Source organism: Notamacropus eugenii, chromosome 1, assembly GCF_028372415.1.
Source record: "Notamacropus eugenii isolate mMacEug1 chromosome 1, mMacEug1.pri_v2, whole genome shotgun sequence".
Taxonomy (NCBI): Eukaryota; Metazoa; Chordata; class Mammalia; order Diprotodontia; family Macropodidae; genus Notamacropus; species Notamacropus eugenii.
This window is the reverse complement of record NC_092872.1, coordinates 127899608-127912755: the sequence shown is the minus strand read 5'-3', so window position 1 is coordinate 127912755 and position 13148 is coordinate 127899608. Positions and strand designations below refer to the sequence as shown.

The following is a 13148-nucleotide window of genomic DNA, read 5'->3' as shown; positions in this document are numbered from 1 at the left end:
ATAGGGAAAGGCTTCTTATAGAAGGTGGCATTTTAACTGAGACTGATACTAGGAGATATAGATGAAGGAGAAAGTTCCAGGCCTTGGAGACAGCTAGTGAAAATGAGCAGATGGAGTATCATGTTCGTTTATTTTTTTCAATTTATCCAGGGTATCTTATTTGTACATAGTGTGCGTGTTGTCTCCCCACTAGACAGGGAACTCCTTGAAAGCAGGGACAGTTTTTTGCGTTTCTTTGTATCCTCAGCACAGTCCCAGACACGTAGAAGATGCTTAATAAATGTTGATCTACTCAACAGCCATTTCAGAGCCAGCAGATGAAATATCAATTTTAGAATGTTATTAGACCAGTTTACCCAGAAATAGGGAGTCTTTGAAGGATAGTAATGTCTATAATAATTATGGAAAAGTAGGTTTGAACATCTTAAGTCAAGATAACACTAAAAGGCAGCAAAACTCGGATGAAAAGCAACGGACAGTATTGGAACCAGGTTATTGGAGAAAAAGCGCACACTATTTTCTGTTCATCCGTAAACTACAAAGTGTAGAGAGGCGTCTACCATGACTGAGTCACTTAGTTTGGTTTCCTTAACTGTTTTGGGAGAATATACCTAAGAGGAGGTTTGTTTGAGTCTATGTGGTAAAGTGTCTGTTGTATTAAAAGTGTATCAATTAAAATACACCGAGGAGTAGATCAGAGCCATGTTGTTAATGTCTTTTGAATACCCAGGTTAGTTTAGATTTCTTTTAGAGAGAATTGGCAAGTCACTGAAGATTTTTGAGCAAAGGAGTGATATGATCATGCAAACAGTTTTTGGAACAGTTTCTTAATTTGGGTTTGTGAACTTGGTTTTTAAAAATATTTTGATAACTGGTATTTCAATGTAATTGGTTTCCTTTTCAATCCCATATTTTATTTTATTCATTTAAAAACATTATTTTGAGAAGGGATTCATAGGCTTTACTAGATTGCCAAAGAAGTCTATTCCATAAAAAAATTAGGAAACAGCTTTAGGAAAGATTATTTTGATATCTGGACAATTGCCAGGCCTACAGTCAGGAAGACCCGAGTTTAAATCTGACCTCAGACACCTACTAGTTATGTGACCTTGGTCACATAATCTTTGCTTGCTTCTGTAAAACAGGGATAATAATAGTACTCACCTCCCAGGGTTGTTGTGAGGATTAAATGAGATACTGTTTGTAAAGTGCTGGGCACAGAGCCTGGCACAAAATAAGCATTATATAAGTGCTAGCTGTTATTATCATGATTATTATTGGTTTAAGATGATACCTTTTATGTCTAAGTCACATGCACATTTGGACTTTGCCTTAGTTTAGAGTGTGATATGTTGGTCTAAATGCTTCGTTTCTGCCAGACTGTCAGTTTTCTCAGCGGTTTTTATAGAATAATGAATTTTTGCCTCGATGGCTAGGAATCTTTGGGTTTATCAGACACTGGGCTGCTGTGCTAGTTTGTTTCTGTATATTATTCCCCTCCCTGATCAACCATTCTGTTTCTTAACCAGCGCCTGATTGTTGTGATGATCATAATTTAATAGTATAGGTTGAGATAGAGTATTGCTAGGTATCTATCCTTCGCTCCTACTTTTTTTTCAGTGATTCCCTTGACTTTCTTATTCTCTTGCAGATGAATTTTGTTATTATTTTTCTAGCTCCATAAAATAATCCTTTGGTGATTTGATTGCTATAGCACTGAATAGGGAAATTTCTTTACATAAGTATGTCATTTTTAGCATATTAGCTCAGCCCACCCATAAGGAAGCAATTTTAACTTCAAAACAACGTAATTTGAGGCAATTTTATGAGGAACATATTTCTAGAATTCTACTAAAATTTCAGATTAACTACATATTTGTCTTTAGGTGATTTCAAGTGTCCAGTCAAGGAAGAAGTAGCAATTACAAGTGGTGAATGGGAAGTGCTTGGCCGACATGGATCTAATGTAAGTTCTTTTGGTTTAGTCAACATGTACTATGTCATGCTATAAAATGAATTACAAATTAAAATGATTCCTGGTCTTAGATCAGATGTTATGGAGAGCTTGAACTGGTGGGCAAGAAAAACTGAAATTTGCCTTTTATCTGACTCATGAAAGTGATTTAATAAGTATTAACAATTCACTATCTGTATGTCATAGTAACTTGAATTTTACTTTGTCATACTTGTAATTAAAATGTTGCAGTGCTGCTTGAATATTTTGGATCAGGAGTTATCCAAAGGATTACTGGCTTCATAGGATCCTGAAGAGCCATCATATCATTAATGTGTAACATATACAGTTGGCTTGATGTGTGCTGCTAGCATTTAGAACAGGACTGAATGTGACTGCCACAAATTGATATGGGACTTATTAAAGGATTATGTGTACTAGCTACTGTAAATGCTGCCTTTTGGTCTTCAAGGTGAATATAGAGGGAAAGTGAAGAACAAGAGTCAGGCTTGTTTGTGTGGATAAAGAATCATAAACAGTTGGGTGGGGGAACAGTCTAAACTTTAATTCCTGGTTAAAGTCTAATATACTCTGGTGCAGTTACAATGCACATTTTTTTAATCTGTTCAGAGACTCAATGTCCTTGCTATTGGTCTATTACCTAGTATCACCTGAGAAAGTTTTTATACAGTTCTAGGGCTGACAGGGAAAAGAATAAGCAGCAATGGAATATATTTGATTATTTTGTGACAAAGAAGAATACTCAGATTCCCAGTCTATCCAAGGAAATTTGATTTCCCAAAATTATTTTCAGACCAGTCTGAAGATTATCCCAGAATTGCCAGTCTATGGCAATAATGCCATCTGGATAACTGATAGTGTCATTTTACTACTTGCCATTTTACATTCCTTTTTTCTCTCTATTTTCTCTTTTTACACTACTTTTATTTTTCTTCTCCTTTTTTCATTCTCCTTGCGTGTATTAGACCTCTAGATGAACTGTAATGGGATCATATTAGCTGGTGGCACTCAATATCAGCTTCTTGTTCCCACTCAAGGTTTCTAATGTCATAGGATTATAGATCTAAAACTTAAAGGTTCTCAGGGACCATTTAGTCTGAATCTTCATTTTACAAATGAAGAAACTGAGCCACAAGGTCATTAAATGACTTGCCCAAGGTCACACCAGGTAATAAATGTCAGAAGCAGGATCTGAACACAGTTCCTCTGACTGCAAAACTTACTGTATCATACTGTCTTTAAGGGAAACATTGGTTAAATCTTTGAGACTTCTGAGTTAAATCACAAATAAATTTGGACTTCTGGAAGGAAGAATAATAATTCACATTTACATAGAATTTTACAATATTTATAAAACACTTTCTTCACAACAAGTGTTGGTATTCCTACTTTACAGAGAAAAAATTGAGATTCACAGATGTTAAATGGTGATCTTATGGTTAATAAATGACAGAGCCCAGGACTTACATCCAGTTCATCATGCTCCAATACTACATCTTTCCGTCCTGTCATGCTGTTCTTTCTGCAGGTGGGCAGGGAATTGACTAATCATGTTCAATTTTGGACAGTCTGGCTCACAGCTGCTATTTGAAGACTATCTTTATAAAGAACAATAAGTCCTAACATTTTACAGGGATTAGCGTAAACCTAAAAAGTCCCTTGTGTCTGTGTCCTGCCCTAACCCACCGGCTTCCTCCATGTAGGTTTCACATATACTGTGGTGCATTTTATTTATTTCTGCATTCATCCAGAAAAACCCAACATCTTTAATAGTAGAAAACACAACTTTTTAGAATGAGACATTTTTTAAAATCAAAGTTTAAAGCTATGACTAAGCCATCTGAAAAAAGTCACATTGAGTTTTAGTAAATATTTCATAGTTATTTTTAGATAATAGATCAGGTTTGTATCTACAGTAATAGAAAATGTATAAAGGGATAACTGAAAGGAAATTTTTTTTTCAAGGTCTTAATACAATTTGTTAAGAATGTCTGGTTTCTGCTGCTGTGAAATTTTGTATGCTTTTTGAGTAAAGGGAACCTTTTCACTGTACCTTCTTTCACTTATTTACAAGCTACACTGTGGTTGTAACTATGACTCTGAATTCAAATGCTCCAAGAGAATTTGAAGTAGCATATTTTTCATATGTAGATGTAATAACAAAGAGAGGGGATATGTAGAAATTAGAAGGAGGACCTTGTAGTCTGATGACTTGAGTTCAAGTCTTATCTATGACATTTCCTAGCTGAGTGACTTTCAGCAAGTTATAGCCTTTTGGTACCTCCAGTAATTCTTTAAGATTATAAGTTGTAAATGAGGTGCCAGTTTGCATTGTTAAAGAGTATTTCTACTAAAGTACACCCATGAAATAACAGATCTAGACCAAAAAAAAAAAGAAGAAAAGAAAAAGCATAATGGGTAGAACATTATAGAACTAGCTGGAAAACTGCCCAGAACCTTTGGTTATAGAAAATAAAGTGCCATTTAAAAGAATCCACATAATGCCTCCAGAAAAGGGAAAAAAACTACAATGCAAATTCCAAAATACAGTTAAATTGAAAAGTTCCATTGACAACACATTCTGTAAACTATCATGAGAAAGTCTTTTAAATACTAAGGAAAGAAAATTCAAATAACATAGGCATAGTTCCAAATTGTTCTCCAGAATGGTTGAATCAGTTCATAACTCCAGTGGTGCAATAATGTCCCAGTTTTCCCATATCCCCTCCAATATTTATCATTTTCCTTTTTTGTCATATTAGCCAATCTGATAGGTGTAAGGTGGTGCCTCAGAATTGGTTTAATTTTAATTTCTTTAATCAATAGTGATTTAGAACATTTTTTCATATTATCATAGATAGTTTTGATTTCTTTGTCTGAAAACTGCCTGTTTATATTCTTTGACTGCTTATCAATTGGGAATGACTTTTTTTAAAAATAAATTTGACACAGTTCTCTATATATTTGAGAAATGAGGCCATTATCAAAGAGAGTTGTTGCAAAAATTTTCCTCCAGTTTTCTGCTTTCCTTATAATTTTGGCTGCATTGGTTTTGTTTGTGCAAAACCTTTTAAGTTTTATATAATCAAAATTATTTATTTTACATTTGTAATGCTAAGAGATTTCTTTCTAAATGTATACATAAGGAGACAAGCAGAATTCAAATAGAAGAGATCATGTAGAAACAAGCCTGAAACATGACCTAAGTCTCTCAGTACTAGACCTACAAGTCTGAATGCAGAATCAGTTCTTTTGCAGAACTAAATTACAGAATGGAAGGGTACATAAAAAGGGAGCAGGGTAGAAGAACATAGGAGGGGATTATGTGATGTAGCCTGAACAGGACATAGAGCTCACAGTGAAGGGAAAATAACTGCTATAGATTCTCAAAGGAAAAAAACAACAAATGAGCAGAGAAGCAAAGGCAGAAGCTGAAACAGGGAAAGAAAGGAGAAATCTTGTTTCACCGATGAGAAGGGGTACCACTGATGAATGCTCCTGTAGGAGAAGGGAGATTCTGTAAAGGAAGACCAGAACCTTAAAATGGATATAATCTGCAGGGATTTGGTGCTTAGAGAGATCACTTTTCCTGCCTCAAGAGAAGAATCATAGCTCCTAGGGACAGCTGACACCCAGAAGGATGAAAGGCACAGATACAAGATTTTGAAACACATGGGGAAAAAACTACCACTGAAAGGCTCAAGTCAAAAATGAACTGCACAATCAGGAACATAGGAAAATCCCGTCCATGGAACAACGTCTGTTACTTGCAGGAACTGGTATTTCTAAGAGTAAAGCACAATAGAAAAAAGGTGGCCAACAGGGCAAGATCTTTAGAAGAAGCCCAACGTACCTCTAGCTTTAATTCCATAAGGAACAGAAACTAAAGAAGGACTAAATAAGTATAAGAATCATGGATCAAATAATAAAAGTCTAGAATGTACAGAAAGAAAATATAGTGAAGAAACTGATGGAAAGAAATTATTTTTAGAGAAATGCACAGAAAATGGAATTTTAAAAACTAATGAATAAAACAGTTTGAAGGAGAAGAAAGGAAAGGGAATTTTTTATTTGACTATTTACTGAAAAGAAAAAAAAAGAGGAGAAAAATTAAATAACCAGATGAAAGCAAGCAAGAAAAAGGAACTAATAAACAAAATTCCAGAACTAGGAAAAAGGATAACTGGAGGAGGGGGGTGGGGAGGAGAGAGAGAGAAAGGGTATTGAGGATGAGGAGAAGAGAGAAAGTGAGAATTAGGTTGCCTTAAAATATATTAAGCTAAAATGATTGAAGAGACATAGTACCGTGTTAACAGAGGAAGAGGGGGAAAATCTTTTTTTTCCTTTTTTTTTTTTTATTATTTTTTAATGTTTAACAATCACTGCCATACAATTGAGATTTTATCCCCCCCACACCTACCCCCCACTACCCCCCTCCCTCCCCACGACTGCATACAATTCTGTATAGGTTCTACATATACTTTCCTATTGAGTATATTTTCACTATAGTCATGCTATGTAGTCAGACTAAAATAAATGAAAGAAATCATATAACAAATCAAAACATGATACACAAACACATACACATACACAAACGTGATCTGCTCCATTTTGTGAATGACTTCCATATTTCTTTTTCTGAGTGTGGAAGGCATTTTGCCTTGAGAACCACCTTTGGGATTTTTTTTTTTTAATAAGAAGTTTTTGCATTATTACAAAATTCCAAGTCTACCAGAAAAAACTCTCACACACTGTGGTCGTTGCTGTGCACAAAGTTCTCCTGGTTCTGCTCCTTTCACTCAGCATCAGGTCATATAAGTCCTTCCAGGCCTCTCTGAAGTCTTCTTGTTCATCATTTCTTATGGTACAATAGTACTCCATTACATTCATATACCATAATTTATTCAGCCATTCCCCAATTGATGGACATCCCCTTGACTTCCAGTTTTTGGCAACTACATAGAGTGCTGCTATAAATATTTTTGTACATGTGGGACCCTTTCCCATTTTTATGATCTCTTGGGGATATAGTCCTAGTAGCGATATTGCTGGGTCAAAGGGTATGCACATTTTTGTAGCCCTTTGGGCATAGTTCCAAATTGCTCTCCAGAATGGTTGGATGCGCTCGCAGCTCCACCAACAATGAATTAGTGTTCCAACTTTCCCACATCCTCTCCAGCATTTATCATTTTCTTGTTCTGTCATGTTTGCCAATCTTATAGGTGTGATGTGGTACCTCAGAGTTGTTTTGATTTGCATCTCTCTAACCAATAGTGATTTAGAGCATTTTTTCATATGATTATAGATATCTTTAATTTCTTCCTCTGAAAATTGCCTGTTCATATCCTTTGACCATTTATCAATTGGGGAATGACTTGTATGATTATACATTTGAGTCAGTTCTCTATATATTCTAGAAATGAGGCCTTTATCCCCGAGCTTAGCTGTAAAAATTCTTTCCCAATTTACTGCATCCCTCCGGATTTTGGTTGCATTGGGTTTGGTTGTGCAAAAACTTCTCAGTTTAATGTAATCAAAGTTATCCATTTTGCATTTCATAATGCTTTCTATCTCTCCTTTAGTAAAGAATTCTTCCCTTCTCCATAGATCTGATAAATACACTATTCCTTGCTTCTCCAGTTTATTCATGGTATCAATCTTTATACCTAAATCATGTACCCATTTGGACTTTATTCTTGTGTACGGTGTCAGGTATGGGTCTATGCCTAATTTCCGCCACACTGTTATCCAGTTTTCCCAGCAATTTTTGTCAAACAATGAGTTCTTATCCCAGAAGCTGGGGTTCTTGGGTTTATCAAACAGAAGGTTGCTATATTCCTTGCCTACTGCATCTCGAGTGCCAAGTCTATTCCACTTGTCTACCTCTCTGTTTCTTAGCCAATACCAAGTGGTTTTGATAATTGCTGCTTTATAGTACAGTTTGAGGTCTGGTAGTGCTAGGCCACCTTCCCAAGCATTTCTTTTCATTAGTCCCTTTGATATTCTGGACCTTTTGTTTTTCCAAATGAATTTTGATATTATTTTATCCAGCCCTAGAAAATAATTGTCTGATAGTTTAATTGGTATGGCACTAAATAAGTATATTAATTTAGGTAGAATTGTCATTTTTATTATATTAGCACGGCCTACCCATGAGCAACTAATGTTTTTCCACTTACTTAAATCTGACTTTATTTGTGCAAAAAGTGTCTTGTAATTGTGTTCATATAATCCCTGGGTTTGTTTTGGCAGGTAGACTCCTAAGTATTTTATACTGTCTACCCTAGCTTTAAATGGGATTTCTCTTTCTATCTCTTGCTGTTGGACTTTGTTGCTAATATATAGGAACGCAGAAAATTTGTGTGGGTTTATTTTGTAACCTGCAACTTTGCCAAAGTTGTTTATTAATTCAAGTAATTTTTTACTTGAATCTCTGGGATTCTCTAGGTAAATCATCATATCATCTGCAAAGAGTGATAACTTAGTTTCTTCTTTGGCTGTTCTTATTCCTTGAATATCTTTATCTTGTCTAATTGCTACAGCTAACATTTCTAGTACCATATTGAATAATAGTGGTGATAATGGACAACCTTGTTTCACCCCTGATCTTATTGGGAATGCATCTAGCTTATCCCCATTGCATATAATGCTTGCTGAAGGTTTTAGATAGATACTGCTTATTATTTTATGGGAAGTTCCCTTTATTCCTATGTTCTCCAGTGTTTTTAGTAGGGAAAATCTTAATTGGAAAAAAATGTATTAGAGACAAATGGAAGAAAATATAAAACCTAACTCATAACTTTAAATGTGAATGGATAAACAATCCAATAAAATGAAAAAAGTGACAGATTGGGTAAGAAAACAGTACCCCACAATCTGTAGCTTACAGGAAACACATTTTAAAAACCAAAAACATAGAGTAAAAATGAGGGTCTAGGAAAAAAAGTTTTTCATCAGGGCATTCCCGAAAAGCAGAAGTTGTAATTATGCTGTCTAATAAAGCAAAAACAAACTTCCAAAACACTGAGAAACAATAAACAAGAAAATTATATCATCTTGAAAGAAACCAGAGACAACAAAGGTATCAATATTAAATTTAAATGCTCTAAATGCCTTAGTACAAGAGAGTGAAGACTAAATAGTAACAGATTTTAATGTCCCCTTTCTCAGTTTTAGATATACCCAACAAAAAGAAAACTGAAGGGAAAATGTAGAACTGAATAAAATGCTGGAAAAAGCAGAGCTAAAAGACTTATGCTGTTTTCAAAAATGGGTCTGCTAAAGACACACACACACACACACACACACACACACACACACACACACTCCACAACAGGGAACTTTTTCAAAAACTGACCATGTACAATGTAAAAAGACCTGAATAGTAAATATATCCTTTATAGATAATAAAGTAATAAAAATAGTAATCAGTTCATGCAGCACAAACAAAAGATGCAGACCCAAATGGGGACTTCACAGCAAAATACTAAATAATGAGTAGGTCAAAGAACAAATCATAGAAACAATAAATATATGAAAGAAAATTATGAAACAAAGCAAAATTTCTGGGATTCAGCTAAAGCAGTTCTGGTATGCGGAAGAAGTCATATCACTAATGTTAACCAAAGAAAAAAGGAATATTATTGAACTGAATATACATTTTCAAAAATTAGGAAGCTCACAAATAAACCTAAAATGGCACAAAAAAGAGATATTAAAGTTTAGAAGAGAAATAAACTAGAAGCCCTGCCTCCCAAAAAATCTCCAAGTGCAGAAATTATAAGGAAAAACTAAAAGCTGGTTCTTTGAAAAGTATGATAAGCCTTTGGCAATCTGATTAAAGAGGAAAGAAAATCAAGTCAACAAAATAGCAGATGAGCAAGATGAAATCATAACAAAACCAGAAAAAAAAAAAGAAAAATCAGAACCTGTTGTACATAGTTACATACAAACAAATCTAAGAAAACAAAAGAAATAGAGGGATATCTTCAAAAATATAAAATACCGAAACTAATAAAACATCAAATAGAGATCTTAACCCAATCTCAGAAAAGGAAATAGACATAGGAATTACCAAAAGGAGGGAGGACAGGGAAAGCTACTACCCCTGATGGGTTTACAGGAGAATTCTACTAAACTTTTAAAAAACACAATTGGTACACAATAGTGTACCAATAGTATGCAAAATTATTCTCAACAAATGAGAAAAAAAGGTACCTGACTAGATTCCTTTTACAAGACAAACATAAGCCTAATACCCACCCTGGAAGGATACAATTATCATTAATCAGTATCAATTAAAAAATTTAAATAAAATCCTTTCAAACAATAACTATTCATCCAATAAATAATTCATTATGACCAAGTTGGATTTTATTCCAGGGGATTCAAGGATACTTCAACATTGGAAAAACAATCAGCATAATCTTAAAAAAATTCTCATGCCACATCATTGCTTCAATAGATTCAGAAAAGGCCTTAGACAAAGCACAGCACACATGTAGGCTAGAAGCCTTATAAAATATATCCATGGAGGAACCTTTTTTCAATATTATTTGTAGTATCTATTTGAAACCTTTCCCAGTAAATTCAGCAGCAAAACAAGGATATCTACTCTCCCCAGTGGAGATAGCCCAGGACCTTGAACCCATGAGCTTTGGGGAAAGTAGTGCCCCTTAAGACTACTCCTTCTGCCTCTAACTCAGCCATCATCATGGGATGCAGCCCCCATGGAGATGTGACCTAGAAAGTATTATGTGCTAGAGCTATAATTACTGAAGATCCAGAAAAGAAAATTCTTGTCACCAAAAACCTTATCACTGTGAAATGTTTCAACCTCACAAGGTAATAGAATTTATCACTGGAAATGACATTAAAAAGAGCATTACCATCTGCTTTGCAGCTAGATCTCAAGGACTTGTATTTTATTTGTATACAAGACCTTCCAAATGTGTTGTTTTCCCATCAGAATGTGAGTTCTTTAAGAGCAGGTACTTATTTACTTTTCTAATCCAGAGGTTAACACAGTGCTTTGGACATAGTAATCACATGATGCTTTTTTTAACTCATATGCTATAGAAACTACTTGCAGAAATAGAGGAAAAGGATACCTTACCAAATTCAAAGAGGCAAAATTTTTCCTACTACCTAAGCCAGGGAGAAAAAGATTAAAGAAAGTTACGGACCAAGATCACTACTGATATCTAACATTTATGTAATACTTTGAATTTTCAACTCTAGTTATACACATTTTCTTATTGGGGCCTCACAACAGACCTGTGTGATAGTTAAGTATAGGTATCATTCCCATTTTACAGTTTAAAATTCAAATAAAAATATCAAATAAAATATTAGCAAAGAGCATATTAAATTATTTAAAATATTAAAGTATTAGCAAAAATTAGCATATTCAAGAAATTGTTTGATATGATCAGATTGAATTAATACAAGGAATGCAAAGATGCTTCGACATTAAGCAAACTCTGAACATGATATTAATAACAAAATTAATTAAAATAATTTGATTATATTCTGTAGACACAGAAAAAGTCTCCTAAAAAATATTGTCTCCATTTTATGTTAAATAATTTTTAAGGGAATAGAAGGATCTTTTATATGTCCAAAAGTATCTATCTTAAATCAAGATCTAGCAGTATTTGTAATGGGGAAAACATGGATGAGAGGAAAGGTAATTAAATTGGAAAAAAAAATGTAAAACACTAAAAGCCCTAATAATATCAGAGTTAAAACAAAGTCACTCATTGTTTCCACTTTTATTTAACTTAGTGCTCAAAATGATAAGAAGAAGAAAGACTTTGAAATTGAGATAATAAACATAAGCCAAAAAGAAGTAAAATTATCTCTATTTGCAGATAATCTGGTCTACTTGGAGAACTCTAGCAAATTCATTAAAAAAAAGTCTATAGCTAATAGAGTCAGTAAGGTGGTAGAGTATAGAAGAAATTCATAAAATCAGTACATATTCTGTACATGTTACTAAAAAAGCTAGAGGAGACATAAGAGCACAAAAATTATGTTAAATATATGAGAATTAATCTACCAAGATATATCTTACATAGATAATATGACAAAACAGTTTTTACAGAAATAAAAGAACACCTCAAACAAATTGAAAGAAATTTTGTATTCTTGACTGGTCTCTATAGTAAAGAGTATGATATCATCCAAATCATTCTATAAATTTAGTATTATACCAATCAGATCATCAAAGGAATATTTTATAGAATTAAAATGACATCAGTTAATTTGGAGTGATCAGAGGTCAAGAATATCAGGAAAGATAAATTTTAAAAAGGAAAGAGGCTCTTGCTGGATCTCAAATGATACCATAAAGCAGTAATTACCAAAAGTAATTGATACTAGATTAAAAATAGAAAACTAGATCAGTAGGATTGACCAGATAAGCTTGATAAGTTTGGAAACGAACTTTGCAGCAGTCAGTCCTAAAATAAAACAAGGTCCTGGGGAAGGGATTGCTTATTCAACAAAAACTATGAAGAAACTGAGAGGCATTTGGTAGATTTAGATTTAGATCAGCATTTTATTATACCTTGTGCCACAATAACTTTCAAACCAGTAAATGACCTTTATGTAAAAAAAGTCCGTTTTTTCATGGTTTGTTTTTTTTTTAGTGGAATAGAAGGAAATGTTTTGTCTTTTACCATTATAGTTAGTGAAAGAATATGTAACTAGAAAAGGGATAAAAAAAATCACTAAAGACAAAAGATGTAATCTAAATTATTTAAAATTTGAAACACAAAGGAACATAAAATCTTTTCAACTAGAATCAGAAAGAAATACATGTAATAAGAAAGAAAATTTGCATTAAATAACTGCTAAGTCTTTTGATCAGAGTGTATATGAAACTGACATATAATTGAGCCATTCCTCAATAGGCAAATGATCTGAGAAACATGCACACATTTCAAAAGAAAAATTATTCAGAATCACTGATCAGTAGAGAAATGTAAATTAAAATAAACCAAAGGTACCACCTTTGTTACACTCTTTAGGCTAACAAAGACCAAAAGATGGCAGGGGTGCAAAGGGTAGAGTGAGAGTGGAGGGGGAGTGGGGAGGGCAGTGCAGAGCTTGTCTAAGGAGCTGTGAAAAGGTAAGCAAGCTTCATTGCTAGAACTATGAATTGTTTCAA

General features: G+C 33.9%; 1 protein-coding gene across 5 annotated transcripts in view; it reads left to right on the top strand.

Annotated features, from left to right (window-relative positions):
* Positions 1-13148, top strand: part of DPP8 (dipeptidyl peptidase 8) — a 65400-nt gene that overhangs the window by 33788 nt on the left and 18464 nt on the right. For all 5 annotated transcript variants that reach the window (XR_011968073.1, XM_072614283.1, XM_072614292.1 and 2 more), the window contains one exon: positions 1887-1966. Coding sequence is in view for 4 of the 5 variants with exons in the window: in XM_072614283.1 (XP_072470384.1) it covers positions 1887-1966 (80 nt within the window). In the remaining variant the exon portion in view is untranslated. The remainder of the gene's footprint in view (positions 1-1886; positions 1967-13148) is intronic.